Source organism: Folsomia candida, unplaced genomic scaffold, assembly GCF_002217175.1.
Source record: "Folsomia candida strain VU population unplaced genomic scaffold, ASM221717v1 Fcan01_Sc001, whole genome shotgun sequence".
In the NCBI taxonomy this organism is placed as follows: Eukaryota; Metazoa; Arthropoda; class Collembola; order Entomobryomorpha; family Isotomidae; genus Folsomia; species Folsomia candida.
The window spans coordinates 26,004,629-26,021,919 of NW_019091193.1; the positions used below are offsets into that span (position 1 = coordinate 26,004,629).

The 17,291-nt window shown below is 39.9% G+C and overlaps 2 protein-coding genes across 4 annotated transcripts; one reads left to right on the forward strand and one right to left on the reverse strand.

The window, feature by feature from the left end:
• Positions 1 to 23: 23 nt before the first annotated feature.
• LOC110860475 (feline leukemia virus subgroup C receptor-related protein 2) lies at positions 24 to 11,759 on the reverse strand. 2 transcript variants are annotated; one of them, XM_035846340.1, is made up of 15 exons: positions 10,586 to 11,759; positions 9,714 to 9,833; positions 7,713 to 9,571; positions 7,604 to 7,633; positions 7,476 to 7,539; positions 7,068 to 7,128; positions 6,829 to 6,992; positions 5,821 to 5,959; positions 5,397 to 5,599; positions 3,305 to 3,362; positions 3,206 to 3,251; positions 2,261 to 2,374; positions 2,109 to 2,170; positions 1,774 to 1,817; positions 24 to 1,650 (listed from the first exon to the last, which is right to left on the reverse strand). In XM_035846340.1, exons 3-15 carry the CDS (start codon positions 7,943 to 7,945, stop codon positions 1,438 to 1,440), a joined length of 1,431 nt encoding a protein of 476 aa, XP_035702233.1. In that variant the 5' UTR covers positions 7,946 to 9,571; positions 9,714 to 9,833; positions 10,586 to 11,759; the 3' UTR covers positions 24 to 1,437. The 2 variants fall into 2 exon arrangements, with proteins under 2 accessions (XP_035702233.1, XP_021967973.1); XM_022112281.2 differs by having other exon boundaries at positions 9,648 to 9,833.
• Positions 11,760 to 12,630: 871 nt separating this feature from the next.
• Positions 12,631 to 17,202, forward strand: LOC110842482 (regulator of microtubule dynamics protein 1). 2 transcript variants are annotated; one of them, XM_035853192.1, is made up of 7 exons: positions 12,631 to 12,774; positions 14,977 to 15,099; positions 15,720 to 16,088; positions 16,179 to 16,430; positions 16,517 to 16,572; positions 16,664 to 16,801; positions 16,889 to 17,202. In XM_035853192.1, the coding sequence occupies exons 2-7, from the start codon at positions 15,031 to 15,033 to the stop codon at positions 17,097 to 17,099; spliced, it is 1,095 nt and encodes a 364-aa protein (XP_035709085.1). In that variant the 5' UTR covers positions 12,631 to 12,774; positions 14,977 to 15,030; the 3' UTR covers positions 17,100 to 17,202. The 2 variants fall into 2 exon arrangements, with proteins under 2 accessions (XP_035709085.1, XP_021943960.1); XM_022088268.2 differs by lacking the exon at positions 12,631 to 12,774 and adding an exon at positions 13,451 to 13,608.
• The last annotated feature ends 89 nt before the right edge of the window (positions 17,203 to 17,291 follow it).

The window sequence follows — 17,291 nt, forward strand, 5'->3', positions numbered from 1 at the left end:
TGAATAATTTTGGCATTGAGACATTCTTATTAAAAAGTTTTTATTGTTCACACAAAGCAAAGTTTTCGCATATATGTACAAACATAAACAATTAGCATGACGAGAGCAATAAATTTAGAGAGAGCATAATTGACACAGTAATTTATTAATGAATTTACGTTTACAGATAAGTACGCTTAATTAATACTCTTTTAAAGCAAAAGTTTACTTGTACCTGAAGAAATTGGTACCTATGTACATACTTGGAAACATGCTGTTTACAACTATAGCAATTTGTAGCTGAAATTGTGTTGATTCTTTTTATCGTTTAAATTTTCCAAGAATATTATCCTTCGAGCACCATACATAGATTTGCATACATAAATTTAAACATCCGACCAGTAGTGCACGTTTGAAAAAGTGGTATCACACTCTGTTGCTTTTACCAAGTTTGTATTTTTCAGTGAGCTCTAAAACTGTCACAACCTACACGCTACACATGTAATGACTGTAAAGTAGTAACTGTAATTAATCACGATCAAGAACAACCTTCTGAAACGTTTGTAAATTTGTGGGTACCAGCCACTCGTAATGGCGACCCGTAAAATGGCCTGTGTCAGAGGTACACATACACAAGTCCACAACAAAATATGTAAAATTTTCACTATTAAACAACATCAATGATTGATTGAGTACATTTTTCATAAATTTAAGGGTAAAGCTTTTGACGTATAACACAGCTCGTTTTGTCGAGTACAGAGTAATATTGTCGTTGCAGGAATTATAAGTTGGTGTTGGAATTTGGATAATGCTTTCTCTTGCGAGAGAGCAGAAATATTGTCAACTTTTTCTTATTATTGTCTAACGTACGTATTTATATTCAAAAGTTGGAATGATTAAATTATCGATTTGAGTCATAGAGTTGACGGAATCTAGGACCTAAAGTTTACGTATCTAGAACTAATTACATACATATGTTAGACAGGTAGATAGCAGAGCATTGCAAGCTATGCAAATACTAAATAGTGTACTTATACCGATTGCAGGATTATATTGTCCACATTTTGTTCCAATTTGTTCAAGTTTGATTAATTCTAATATTGTCCTAAAACATTATAGTCATCAGATCGAACATGCCTGTCTGCTATACACACATAATTTTCTGCCTACAATTTGATCTACAAACTTTGCTTATTTCTACCTTCAGATTTTGATTAAGTATTTAGTTCATTTGGGGACGCAGTATGTTTGTCATGTATATTTGATCAATGAAATTAATGAAAGTGAGATTCTCTCCATGAGATTTGTGACTGCAATTCATTGCCAAAGGGAAAGCAGAACAAAGCTGAAGCAGTGATTGAGTAAATTGGTGAAATACGTATGCATGGTGGGTTCATTCGAACAAATAATCTCAAGAAGTTGGCGTTTGTATGTTTGCATCACTGAAACCGAGCCAATTTAAGGTTCTGGAACCGTCGCACTGCTCTCGTAGGAGGGCGGGCTGGCCACGGACGCCCTTTGCGCCATCGTTCTTCGCAGGTCCGCCTTGATAAGGGCCGTCATTGTCACTCCCATCAGAAGGATCCCGCAGAGCAGGAGGTTTGCCCCCAAGTCTCCAACCTTGCTCTCGAACACCAACCGAGTCACCGCCGTCAGAATTATTCCAAACACCTAGTGCACAAATTGTGAAAGGTTAAACCAGTCTCACGTTGCTTTGTTACCCAGTGTGAACTTAAGCGTTTGAAGGGAAACGATTTGTCCCACGTGTAAGAAGTGAAGATAAATATGGAATACCTGTGCTGATGCATTTAGCAATCCGGCAGAAGTTCCTTCAGATTCTGTGTAATGGGTAAAAGTTTGATTATTGCAAAATGGAACGCATAAAGTTATAAATGACAAAAATGGCCATTATTTTCAAGTCTAGTCTGTGATAATTTGTTCATTCAAACTATGATAAGAATGTGAAAATGTAAAATCTCATTTTGCCTCCGTAGACCATCCAGTTAACTTGGATCACCCGAGTACAATTTTTTTGAGTTTGTTATGCATTGGGGATAATGCATATATGTATGTAGCATCTAATAATAAATTAATTGAACTAATAAATATTAGTTCAATGAGTGAAATACCTGGGTAGGTGATCTCGGCAGCAAATTCGAAGCCCACTGGCAAATATCCAGTCATGAAGAATCTGTCATCCAAAGTATTCAATGATGGTGAGATTTAGCTGATGCTTTCATGGCTGAAGTATGTGGGCTTAAAAACTGGAGAAAAGACTTACCCAAGGGCAGCAAATACGACGTACATGTACGCAATGTGGTTGGCATGAGGGAGGGAGAAAGTGTAGACGACCATCCCCACGAATGAGAGGAAATAAATAACCAGCGTTGTTTCTCTGCAATGAAATAAAGTAGCTGGCATGAGCACACATTTCATACCAATCACTTTCCCTCCTAACACGATGCGATTGCATAAAATCACGCCTTCCAACACTCCCGAGGATAATGCATGGGCAAATTTACCGAGTGTGCCAAATGCAAATATGTATGGTCCACACAGTGAAAGAAGGACTACGTGTAGACCGTTGGGAAGACATAAATAAAATGACCATATAATTCTGCCCCATTTCACTTGATCAGTGGGATAGATTTCCTTAAAAGGTTTCATCAAGAAAGAAAATCTTTAGCAAGCATCAAAGGCGGAGAGAGTGCGAACTTGGGAAAAGAGTCGAATAATGTGGAAGATGTTCAACCAAATCCAGCAATTTGATACTGCACGAGGTTGTAAGTGAGTGATCACGCAGGGAAGAAAAAGTGTTTGAACTGGGATTTGCCTGTAGAAATCTCATCTTCAAAGGATGAAGCTCAATCTTTTTGATATTATTTCCAGCAAATCTCCATTTTTCATCACAATAGCTTCAAAGACTTGAAAGATTGAGTTAGGTAAAAGAAATTGCGATTCAATTACACTGAAAGATCAACCCACATGAGCTGTTTCCTGTGATCTCTCTGTATATTCCGAATTTCGTCAAACCATCGACTTGATCAGATCACTGAACAGGATGAACAGGACACAAATAGACTAAATTTATCATGCCATACTTTGCACACATATTGACGGTGAGCACGCTAGATACAATATTTCTACATATGTAGAAACATGTGCAAACAACAAGATTTACTTCATCTCTGGCAGTATTGTTAATTTACAGAATCTGTTTACTTACTTGAATCGTCGAGTCTTGTCCAAAATTAAGCCGGATACGACAGAGCCTATAAAGCCCAATGTTTAGATCACTTTTGTATGATTCATGGACTTTCCTTACCCATCATTCCAAACACGACAATCATAAATCCAATTCTTCCAGTATCCTCATCTTTCCCCTGTAACATGAAAATAGCACGTTGATCATGTAGGCGTAAGTAAGTTTGATAACAACGTTATCCTACAGATATTCATGTGACTGGTACATAAGTAATTCCCAGTGGAGCTTAAACATTGTGCTGATTTTTGAAGCGATACATTGTTGCGATCACATATCGTATACGTAGGAATATCGTTATTCGCCCAAATGTTATCCAGCTTCGGGTTGTGTCACGCTATACGAACGTGATGCTGCTAATTAAACACTGGTCCTAATCATTTGCTCTCTTCAAGTATGTGGCTCAAAGTGCAATAAATTATGGAGTGCTCTTCCACCCAGCGGCGTGGGAATCTGACATGATAAGCTGGGGTCGCCAACCATATTATTGCACCGATGCTATAAGCCAGGAGGAGGCACAATATGCCTAATTGCGAGGCAAGTAGGTATTTGGGTGATGTATACTTCTGCTTTTAGTATACGTATGCTGAGATAAGAGGAGGTGAAAGAATTATGCATATTATGCATATATCCAGTTGAAGAGCCAGTATATATGCACAGTGAATATCGTTAACCGTTTCAACCTCGTTAGTATTCCGCTCGCACACCACACCCACACAATTATCTCGCAGTCTTGCAAATGTGGCTGGAAATGTGTGTCTGCTGGAAAGACCTTGACATTCACATTGTCTCAGTTGAGTCTGTCAAATAAACATTGCCCACATCCGCATTATGAAATAATATATTGTGTCCTACTGAATCTCGTAATCGTACTACATTGCAATTTTTCTGGTGGCGTAATATTTGCAATAAAATGAAATGAGTTTCTACACCCGAGCCACGTAGGAATGATATCATTGCTTTGAAACTTATGTGTCATTCAGACCTCTGAGAATTTTTCAGGTGGAAAAATACAGCCAAATGCCTCACATTCTGCCAGTCTCAAATCCCGAGAGTGTCATTACTATGAGAAGCAGACAGAAACAATGTTATCAGGCGTCCTACTGCATACTTATGCAAGTGTACGTACTGTACGTATGATGACGTACGTGAGAATTGTAATTTGTTGTCTCGTTCTAACACCAATTTCATTCAGTACAACGGGCAGGTTCATACAGAGTAATTTCCAACCAGGAAAAGGACAGAATCTGTGGAGTAATACTGATGTCATACACTCTCTTTCTCGGTGTTTGTGCGGCAATGTGGTCCGTTGTTGGCGTCATAATCGTATCAGAACTCGCACTCGTGGCTTGTATCATCCACTCCCGAAATTTGTGGTAACAGTGTAAACCAGCCACAAATGGAAAATGGCTCTTTTACTTTCATCCTTCTTACTCCTCTCCTTTCTCCACCAACGCTGTGTCCCAACAAATTTCCGCCCAGGCACTAACTTAGGAGCGAACAGGACGGAACTGGAAAATGGGGACTCGTTGGTTGTGAAAATGCCACAGACCAAATTCACAGGAATGCACACATCTGCAAACTCCTTGTTAGAAATTTTGCACTCTTTGCAATTTACACCGAAACTTTGGACGTGCCGGCACTATGAAAGCACAAAAGGGATTTGAGAGCAGAAGAAAATTGTCAAATACTTTGCACGTCGAAATGACTAGCAAGCAAATTACATGAGAAACACCCTCGTCGTTTGGATTCTTTCGTTTTCAAGGACTATTTAGCAGAGTCGTGCCGGTCGGACTGGAACGCTTCTCAAATTCTTTTGGGAATGGTTTCGGCTTTAACATTGACGTTCGAAAAACCGTTGTATCGTTTTTTGTTTTTGTAAAATATCCCTCCAAAAGTTTTACAATAAATTTGAATTCTGATACTTCCTGCCACAAATTGAGCAATACATCAGTCGTATATCTACTTAGGTTTTGGTCATTATAGTGATTTGTAACCCAATAGAATCATTTTCCTTCGCTATCCATCATTTTTTTGTGCGAATTTAGCAATTTTTAGCCCTACCATGTATTACACAAAATATTGGTAACTGACAAATATTGGTTAGAGTAAAAACCAAGGTTCGGAGCAAAGTTTTACGGGTAAAGCAACTTACGGGATGATATTTCAAGATGAATGAGCTGAGCAAGGTGGAAATGGCGTAGAAGACGCCGACGTTCATTCCGTAGCTCGTGAGGAGCAGAAGGTAGCCTTTGTTGGTGAACAATCGCTTGATGGAATTGACGTAGGGTTCCTTGTCAGCCGTGAGGAGTGCCATTTGAGACATGCTCGGTGGCGTCGGTGGCTTGTCCCGGAACACTGTAAAGTACACGACAAAATATTTAAAACCAAAATGACCATACATGTGTACGTACGTATTTACATATTTAGAAGTACACATGTTACACCAAAGTACTACCAAGGACTTAGGCATGCAGTACTGGGGAAGGATGAGAAAGCATATCGAATGGGTGTCCTTCATCGATAAATTGTGTATCGGGTGGAATTGTAATTGCGGAAAAGGAAACGACGTAACTTACAGAAAATTACAGCGACGAATAAAACAGCAGTGATGCAACCGGTCCCAATGAACATCACTTGAAAGTCGTGCGCCATTTCTTCCTGCGTCCCATTTTTTATAAGCATTGGAGGAAGTACGAACCCCGCTGCGACACCAAGCTGCCAGCAACAAAGAGTTAGACCGATTATTCTTCATGTACCCGGGCATGCTACGTATCCCACCAACAACCAATTCACTTAATTGCTAAATCGATGATCATATAATTACTTTCTCTCAACTTGGGGGATTGTGATAATGTGAGCCTAAAAATGTGCATGCATAAACCACCATCGTCATTCAGGAATGAATAGAAATGAGATAATGTCTGCTATTCTAGAAGACCGAATTATTAAATGGTCCTCGAAACCATCCAAGTCAATTGTCTTGTGACATTTGAGCCCGACCTCCAGCAGCCACCATACTCTTGCTAATTTATGAACTGAATAAATCTAAAGCCTTATCCGTTCCAAGTTGGCAAGTGGTGATTTCATCCTAAGACTGGTGATTTCAAACCTCAATTGAGTGAATTTAGTGAATGTGGGTTTCCTCTCCATGCAACACCTCCAAAGATGATGATGACATAAAACTCCTCCCTTTCCTGGTAAACTTCTCAGCATTATATATTCCAGAGTCTTTGGCATTGGGGAGAAAGCGATGGCAGATGACAAGCTATTGCATTCATGTCTCTGCAAATGCGAGCTATAAATGCATATACCACCATTCTCACCAACTGGAAATCAACAGGGCTCTTATATGGCTCATAACTTGAAGAGTTTTAGGATGCAGCAGGATTACATTCGTTTATGTGTAATACTTTCGCCGCTCGTCATACGAACGTACCTACGGCATGGGGCGATGATATGAGCTAAATTCTCTTGTTTTCAAAATTCATGAGCTTTTTCCCTTTCGTTTGAGATTCAGCAGCACTCGAAATTAAAATGATTCCCTAACTTCGCCTAATTAAATTAGGGATTCCATCGAGTCGTACCTGATTTCCAAAGACTCCGATGGCCGTAGCAGAGGACACTTGGCTCGGCCCGAACCAAACGGCAGCCAAAAGGGGAGGAATTCCAAGGATGAAGATTTGTGACACTGCCACGACCGTCTGGCCAATGAAGGCCACCGGAAACAGATTCGGCGAGGCGGAGAAAACTGTGAACATACGCAAATACTTTTTCAGACGAGAAAATGGGGAACGTGGAATTTATTTAAATTCAAGCTTGTCACCTTTTATCCATGACCCCAACGCCGTTCCAAAACTTCCAATTAGCACTGCCTTCCTCAACCCCTGCTCACAGAAACACGTCAAATTAAATGCATACAATCTTACAAATGGTACAGAATAGTGCTTGTATAGAAACTTTGGAAAATCAATAGCAATTTGCAGAGACTGATTGGTGTAGCTTAAAAAACTAATGTACAAGCTAGAATGGCAAAATTGTTATATAAAAAAATAATACATGGATTTCAAACATAAAATTGTTAGTTGGCATATTCACCAGCTGTATGATTGGTTGTAATTTTGAATTAACCATTCGTTAGTGCTCGTTAGTTGAAACTGATGTGCATTGACATAATTAAAGGAAGCCATATAACTACATATTAAACAATAAATAGGATGGAGCATGAACTCACAAATCTGTCGAGGAAATACATGGCCGGGAAGATGAGAGGAATGTACGTAATCATGTAAATCATACTGAAAGACAAATCATGAATTAAATACTTTTGAACTTGAATATTTTTGCAAACTGTTTTCATACCTGGTCATGTCTACAATTCCGTCGGAAACCCTGATAGCAAGACAAAGTGCTACTTAATCATATGTGCATATATTTAGGTATATCTGTAAAATTGCCACGAGTTCCTTACCCATAAAACTGGCCCACCAGCCCGTTGATGATGGCGAATTGAATCCACTGAAAGGCGTTGGACATGCTGTAGACGACGAAGAGGATGAGCACCACCCAACGGAAACGGTACACTTGACATTCCTCCCGCAGGGCCCCCTCATCGTTTCCCCCACAGGATGCCTCCTTCGTCTCACCGTTCGCGTCGCTCGCAGCCGGCGTCCCCAGCTTTTCAGGACTTGCGGGGAGCGACATTCTTGCGCCTCTCACACTTTTACAATACTTTTACGAATTCAGAAATTGAACCTGACCACCAGTTAGTTATTCAGTCGTGCACTGTGGAATGTGTATCAATCGCATACGCTCTTCCAAAATGAATCGCGTTCAGCTAAGATTGTTTTGTTTTCAAAATATTTTGGAAATATTTTGGCACCGTTTGCATAAACAATTAATGAGTTGAATGGAATGCCGAATTCATTTGGTGTTGCGCTGGCTTTATCTGAATACTGGGAAGGGATCACTTGTTTTTGGGATGCAACTGGTGGCTCGAGGGGAGTGCTGAGCAGTAAGCAGCGTCGATGATGAAGAGTCGGGTTAATGACAAGCATGCAATTTGGATTAATAGTAACAATCGTCAAGTGGCGACGACTGACTCCAGCTCAGCTCAGCATTAAGCAGACTACTAACCATTGTACTTATCAATCACTTTACTTTATTTCACTCACAAATCACAATCGCAAATGATGTGCTCTTGAATACAGCAGGGTCGTCAAATTCATCCGATTCCTATTCAACGCGAGCTCTCGTCTGAGTTACATTGCATTCATAGCGGATTGTATTATGCACTGAGTCGTTCTCTTGGAGGATACACGAGTACAATAAGCAAGCAACGAGGAGTAGCATGAGGAGTAGGTATACTTGCACCACAGAATCATGTACAAAGTGGTTGTGGCTGCGAGATCAGAAGCCAACATTAATGATGTGATGTCAAAATGACAATAAAATTTGCAATTCGGACCCATCCATCAACTGAGGACGGGATGAATGGTGGTAGTGTCATAATAATACAGCAGACGGGAGCTCAATTTATTTTACACGATCCAACACATCCTCTCCTCTGTTTTAATAAGGTCCATCACTTCATCTAATTTTAATGCATTGTGCCAGAATCAGAGCTCAGTCTAACGCAATTTAAACGCTCAATTCATAATGATGTCCAGCAAGCAACGGCTATGCAAATGTCCAGTTATTGCAGACTCGACTAAATATAACTGGATGTTGGCAACAAAGAACAAACACGCGAGCTGTGTATCACAGATATGTTCTATTTACATCGTCCCCTCCTTTGTTGCTGCACCCCAGAGTTAATTTAAATCGTCGAAGCTGTAATTTCCTCGATTGGATTCACAATGTAATAAAATTCTGAATGAGACTTGACTTTTTCTGGGTGGTCAATTGATGCTCTACTAAAGCATCAATATGCAATATATACGTATATGTACATGCATATGTATGTGTAATACTGTGGAGGTCTAGGCGGAGAAGATTATGGCTGGAAACTTGCTCAAATCTGTCAACTTTGTTTTATTCTTATTAATGAGATCAAAGATCAAATGACAGTGGTATTTCAGAGCAGAGAATGGTTATGGTAGTAGTATAACCTCATTTGCTCGGTTCTCGGGGGTCGTTTGACGTTCAATAAATCTCGCTGTTTTTCCACCAACTTATTAAACCCGCAACTTACTCGAGTCTGTCAACCAGGCTGAAACTCTTTTTGTTCTTTATGAAGATATCAGTTTTACAATCCGACAGCGTAAAATATTTCCAAAGTTTTCACAAGTTGTTCAACTTCTGATCCAAGTTGTAATTGAAGGGCTGCAACTTTATGATGGATTAGAATTTGGATTTAAAAGAGCTTTACCTGATATTAATATACGCATTTGCATTATATTTATACAGGTCACGTTATTATTGTCGTGAATCACTTGTTGTTTGGCTACGTTTGCATAGAAAAATGTCTCACATTACAAGCCGAGGAGTGCAGATTGTCTCAAGTCTCATGAAATATTTTCAGGTCGCGAGTCTTGTACATTGAAGAATCACTAATGCACACACTGAGGATGAGTAATGAGTCGCGTTTCAGCTGAAATTAGAAATACAGGTTGAATGAAGGATTTAAATAATATGGTTCCGTATCAAATATAGATTTTATCAGCGCTGCAACGCACAATCAACCGCACAGAGCATGATGTGGAAACAAATTGCAAAATAAGCACTTCCTCTGGATAAATAGTTGCATTGTCTGCTCTTATCTGCTTAATTTTTGAATGCGTAATTGGTTACGTTTCATGGACACAAATATTATTTATAAATATGTTTGTCTGCTGTGCTCATCAGTATTGGTAAACAAATGGTTGGGAGACTTTCAAACACCAGCCTTGTACAACTAGTCCATGTAAATTGATAGCTTTTCAGAGATGCTATTGAATTGTACGTACATCACACAACGTACGTTGTGCTCGTTATTGTGCTCCACAGAATATTTGTGTTTGCCTGATAATAATAAATAAATATGAATCGTACTTGTGGTGCACCAAATTATGAAGTACGTGTGAAATGCTGTATTGACACTGCTGCTCTACTTAACTATTTTCCGGCTCAGTTCTACTTACTTTAATCGATCCAAAGCACAATAGTCGCTTTAAAGAAGTTGTCCGCGACGATGATAATGAGTTTGGTTAAAATTTTATATGCATGTTTCCCTTTCACTATTATATTGGTGACTGGGTGCGCCTACTTCAATGCGTGTGCTTAAATATGTATCTATATGGTCAAGACGATTGATGGGGGATTTCTTATTCAATTAAGTGCAAAAACGTGTAGAGGTTGTCTTACAAATAATAACGGCGAGAATCCATGCAGTGCTCCAAACCATGAAACAAGCGACACACCACGAGTTAGTCAGGTCGCTGTATTTGGCATAACGGGGCTTTTACCACCCAGCAATGTTGTATCGATACCCGGAGAGACGAGCACGTGGAGTAGGGCAGATTGGAAATGAAAGTAAAAAAAAGTTGGCACAATGAACGAGTTCTACTAAATTACTACTGTGCTACTTACTAGTGTTATCTAAAAACTTGCTTGATAAGCACCACACTCGGAACAGTCCTCAATATTTACACTGTCAACTAGAATGTGTAAAATTGCCCTATTTATCATTCACCCGTCGAATTAGGTCTTTTTGTGACTATGCAGACCATCAACGCACTCAGGTAATTATCTTGCTGGAAAGCAGTCTGTGATACGGATGAATAATTTCAATTCACTCTGCCTTTCTTAATACACCGAATTTAGATCGATTTGTATTCCTTTTTCACTAGAATGCACATTAGTGTAATTTATTTGCGACAATTTCAATTCACTCGGCACACACGACAGGAGAGCTGGTAGTTGTCCTTTTAAAAAAGACCATCGGGAATTGTGCGACGACTGTGGGAGGGCTATTAGTGCAGGTCTTTTAATGTAATAAGGGATTACGTGAAGGCTGAGTAAATTAATTGAAGCTGAGGGAGCAGATAAGAGGATTAGAGGAGTCCTTTAAGGCTGAAGTAATAAGCTTTCTCTGGCTCCGTGGGAGACACAATTTACAACCTCCCGAAATGGGCTGCTTGAACTCTGTTGTACTGCTGACTAAACGTAAATAATATGTGCACGTACTCGTGTTTTTTTTTCGAAAATGCAAATTGTCGAGTTGATAAAAATGAGATAAACTACTTTCTCTCGAGTTATTTTTAATCAGAAAACAAGGAAAACGAAACTGGTGCTGGCAAAATTCGTGCAAATCGTGCAGGAGGAAACCAAACTGAGAGAACAAAGTGAGGAGTGCAGTGCAGTGCAGTGAAAATGTGTGAGGAGAACTGAGATGAGTGCGTGAAGCGTGGCTGGTGCTCAGGGGTCAGAGTCCGGAGTGGAAGTGGCAGAAATTCGGAGATGGGCCTCGGCTTTCATCTCCCCGAATTTGCCCAAGTGGGTGGCGAGCAAAACTAGGAGCCAGCATCTCATTTGGTACATATGGACAACAACTGGCAATGCTGAACTTCTCTCAGGAAGCCTCGTAATAACCAACAACCTCTGCGACGCACACAATTGACAAATCCAGTCCCTCTCTCTGCAAATAGCACTGAAGCCATACAAAAATCCTTTCAGTGGTGAAATGTACGCAAAATTCATTTTGTGCCATTCCGTTTTATACAACAAGACGGATTTTTTTCCGGAGCTATATTGAGTTTCAGAATTTGACAGCAGCAGCAGGAGGAGCAGTATGCAGAGTAGAATGGAATCCAGTCAGGGTGAAAGTAGCATACATATTGTTGACTCGCTTTCTCCGTGCAGACAGGGCAGTGGGCAATTTCATTCGAGCTGGAGGGAGACGCACACAGCTTCATCTTCTTGTGCAATCACTCAATGCTGGGAGAAAGTTGTGTATAAGTGGACGAATAGAAATTGAATGTTATCAGTCAAGCCGTAATCGAAGAGATATGGACACATCGTGACGACATGGTCCTCCAAGTCCATTCGTCGACGCATTTCTTGGTCCTGGTTGTCATTTGCATTGCTTGTCAAGGACATATCAGCCTTCTCGGCGTGATATGCTGGTCTGCTTTCACTTTCATCTCAACTTCCCTCGTAGCACAAACAATAAGCTGCCATCATAAAACCCACTTTCGCTGGAGTGTCCTGACTCGTTTTGTCGGTGCACCAATTCTTTCGTGCTGATAGAAGGTGAACTACTGAATGACTTCTTGGTTCATCTCATGCAATGTAGATTGGAAACACTGCTGATTTTAGAAAAACAGTCTGCGACAAAATGAAATGAAATACTGCATGTTTTGGAATGGTGGCCGGGCATTTCCGAATTCCCGTTTTCCGACTTATCGATTTTCGGATGGCGGTAATAAAGTCAGTTAAGAGTAGAGAGCCGACGGAAGTGGAATCTTGGAGAAGCACAATTAACTTCCTCTCCAAGCGAAAGGGAAGACTGTTGTTGGCCAGATTTTATCAATTCTTCCCATCTTCTCCATTTCGTAAGTTTTACACTTTCCCATAAATGCCAAACTTCGGGACTGTCCTGCGAAAGTGAAGAGGCACATTTTCATAAGAAAAGGTCCTGATTGCATAATTTTGTGTTGGTTGCTTGTTAAATTAGTTACAGCGAAGCATGCATTGTTCAGTCAGTCGCATAGACTAATATATACGGTCAGTCACTCGTTCCTCTGAGGGGCATACGGACACAGACATTGCGATTGTATGGAAATTATGACAAGGTTCTTGTAATATATAGACATTGAAGTTCAACACTAGTTCTGCATCAGCAGATTCAGTCATCATTCATGCTGCATACAGATATTAGCAGTTGGATTACGTCAAATACAAATGTGTGCTCATATAAATACATCACCACACTCGAGCATAAAATAATGACAGCGATACCTGCATCTTTGAAATACGCATAACTGCATCCAAGCCAAATTTTTTAATGATTGTATTTCTATAAAAGCAAGCAATAGAACTTTTAAATGGACGGAGCATAGTCAGAGTCATATGTAGATCGCTACATTGTGCATTATGTACAATCGGAGTACGTACTGCACTTTGGACGACTCGACTGAACCAACAACACGAGTAAAGATACAACAACCATAACATAACCAACGAAGACATTTTGCATGATATACAAATCGACCTCAGAAACCATATGATTGTCAGTACACTTTAAACTACCGGTTTAACATGAAGCTTGGCATATCTAATCCCATGAGATGAAGTTCATATTCGAGTGTTTCTTAAGAGTTGATACTATTTAATTCGATACCAGAAACATTTACTGGGCCAATTACGGACGGCACATCATTTTCCAGGTATATTCCATCCCAAACTAAATGTACATACATACATATATATTACTTAATATTACTTTGATTTTTCATTGGTTCGGATCAAGTTGAAAATTTGAACTTGAATTTCATACGAATTTGTAATGTCTATGATCGTGACTTAAAATTATTGGAGTTACATATATTCATATGAAAGTTGTGCCTTGCCAAAACTTATTTTTGATTCGGCAAGTGGGACAAAAACGGATGTAAGCACAAGGACTGAATTATGTACAGAGCATGTAAAAGGGAAGAAAGAAGGAAAAGAGAGCAACAGAAACGGAAATGAGAGATTGCTCGGAGAATATTTTATGAAGGAAGTCCATGACATGGTCAACCAATTTGCTAACCTGAACTTGCAAACTTTTCCATATACTCGCAATAATAATACGCAGCCAAGTGTGCGCCACTTTATTTAGCGTTCCATATTTTTATTACTTTCATACGAATCTCGGAGATAAAGTATTAGTCCAGCCAGCAGCGCGAGTAATAATAACATTTCTAGAATTATTTACAGAGTCCAAAAGTTATGGCAGTAGGTCGTTTTAACTCCTGTATCTTATTTATGACCTTAAAAAATCTCTCTGTGAGCGAGGAGTTGGTTTTTTTCGAATGTCATTTCTTTATCCAATGTTAAGAAGAAGATGCGTTTGGACGCTGTCCAATTTTGCTTTCGTCGTCGTGGTTGTTGTTTGTTATGCTCCTTCGAGTCGCAACTTTCGTGCAGAGCACAAAGTCCTTTCGATGATCCTTATTTCGGGAAATCGTGACGTAAGTAAAATGGAGATGAAAGGAAGTTAGGGCTGCTTTAGACGGTCGTCGTTGTCGTCGTCGTCAGATCAGTTCTATTCAATTGTTTCATGCTGATGGATATCCAGAATCTGAATCTCAGATAAATGGATAGATAGCTGAAATAACAAAGGAGAAAGCAATGTCTTTCCTGTGCCCTGAGGAGAACAACACCACTTCAAGTGTTGAATGGCCCTTTTAAAGACAACAGAGTTATCGGGTCGAATTGTACACAAGATTTATTGCGATGCAAAAACATTGCTGAAATTACTTCACTGTGCATTCCATATATTGTACTAGTTGCTAATGGGGAATCTACAGACGTTGTGTATGTAAGCACAACTTTTTATGGTCTGGACAAACGTCGGGCACAAGTCGGGTTAAAAAGCAGAGATAAATCAACTGATAAATATGCCATATAAGCTTCTTTATCAAGAAAAGATGGTTGCATGATTTATTTTAACCATTGAACAAAATATAGCTCATGATGACATGTACTTATGTCATGTACCTAGGACTTTACAAATTGCCCGATATGTGCTAAGCGTATTCATCATTTTTCAGAAATATATACTACACGAGGATCTAATTCAATCCGAATAGAGGAGGAAGGAGAGGATGCAGCGGAGCTTTCTTCACAGGGTCGTTAAATTCGGTGTAGAAGATCTAAATGCCTTCATTACTGTGGTGAGTTGAAATGTGAATCCTTAACGACGTGAGACAATGTCCTGACATCAGTATCACTCGCAATCCTTTGTAGATTCTAGTTTTTGTAGGATGCAAGTATGTGTAGCATTGGTCAGGCTGGCCGGGGTTCTCTGCTTTCTCTTTTTCCCCTTCACTTTCTCCTCCATTCTCAATTTTTGCCCAGATAGAAGAGGACACTGTCCACTCCAGAGAATATTTATTACTGAGGCTTCACTTGGCACATTCCAGATTCAGTAAACACATAGCCTTTGTTTTGGTTGGGTGGATTTGGCCCAAGTACGTAAACACAATACATGTTCTCTGGACCCTGGCCTATGTGCAGTTCAATGAGACTTTCACCTTGAAATGCATGACATTATGCTGTCCATCCATTGTCTGCGAAAGGGGAGAGACTTGTCGGTATGGCCCAATAATGAGACTTGGTTATTGGGTATACCACAGACAGGATTCATAGTTGTGCAAATAGAAAAACAGCCAAAAGGTTCCAGAAGGGTGTTGTTTTTTATTGGGCTTACCCTTGCATTTCATGGTTGATATACATATGCACCCATAAACTAGCTGCATGGGTTTATTTAATTTGTATGTAAACACGTTCACAGTTGCGGAGCAGAGTCTGGAGGGTCGAGTTGCAGCGACGAGGAGCTTCAAAGAAGACGTCAGCAGCCGTTGCTACCCTCGGACGACCTCCCATTGTGCCCAGAAGTGCTGGCTTTCTCCTCTGCGGCGTATTTCCTGTGGTGAAAGCCTGGTCTCCTTGGGTCAAGAAGAAGAAGGGTGGAGAGAAGGAAGACGAGGACAATAAAAACCAAACAACGTCTCGCTCAAACAACTCATCCTCCTCTCCACTTCGATTAGTCGACAAGAAGGACAAGCAGTTGAGAGTCGATATTGCACAAGCAGATGAGTGGTTCGAGAGCGGCAATACTGCAAATTATGAGAAGGCCTTTGACATTTTGATGCTTCACTTGGTATGACTTAAATGATGTGAAGAGGATGCTGATAAAATCAAGTGACTGATCGAGTTTATAAATGACACGAGAAGGTCGCTATTTTTGCAGGAAAAACGAGAACCGGAAGTATTGTGGCGTTTGGGAAGATTGACCTATGAAAAGTCCAAGGTGGCGCAAACGAAGGACGAGAAACGGCAGCGAATTGAGGAAGCTTATGATCTCGTCTTTAAATCAATGACAATTGACGAGAAAAACTTTGCCGTGCACAAATGGATGGCCATCCTTCTCAACGAGTTGAGCACTTTTAAGGGGATCAAGGACCAATTGCTGACATCAGTCAATGTCAAAAGGCACATGCTTGTGAGTGCAAAGAATATTCCTGCATGAATGAGGATAAACTGCTGCATAAATCAGTTTTGAGATATTGCATTGCTGCATGTACATAGAGAGCAGTGGAACTAAACCCTGAAGATGCGACGAGTATTTACTTGCTCGGCGTTTGGTAAGAAATGTTACGTCAAACGTTTGTTTTATCATATTAATAATGGACTTTGGAGAACTATGCCGTAAATAATTAAAAGCATGACGTGTAGGTGCTATTCTGTGGCTGACATTCCTTGGTATCAAAGAAAAGTCGCCGAAACATTGTTCGCAAAACCGCCCGAGTGCCAGTTCGAGGAAGCGTATAAACACTTTCTCCGAGCAGAATATACGCAGCCAGGATTTTACAGGTGAGGGTTGAGAAATTTCTAACGGACGTCATGCTAATACTCATAGTACAGCGTCTCAATTAATGTATATGTGCATTCTTCTGACAGTATGAACTTGCTGATGTTGGCAAAATCTTGCGTTAAAACCGGAGACATGGAAAAGGCTGAGCAGTATCTGTGGAAGCTACAAAAGGTGAAAGTGAAAACTCAGGACGATTTTATGGCCAAGAAGGAAGGGAAGCAGTTAAGAGAAAAATTATTCAAAGCTGGGAATAATTATAGTACCACAGGAGAGTCAGCGGAACAGGAAAAAACATGACCAACATTAGACAAGTATACATATAATGCCCTACAATATTGTGATTATGATCCGTCAACGTTTTAAGATTAAAAATATTTTATTATATTATACAATCTATAAATCTTTACCCTACTTATTTATTTCTATGAGCGTCTCATTATTATTTAGTATATTTATCCAGTAACCTACGTACATATATTTTTATAGATT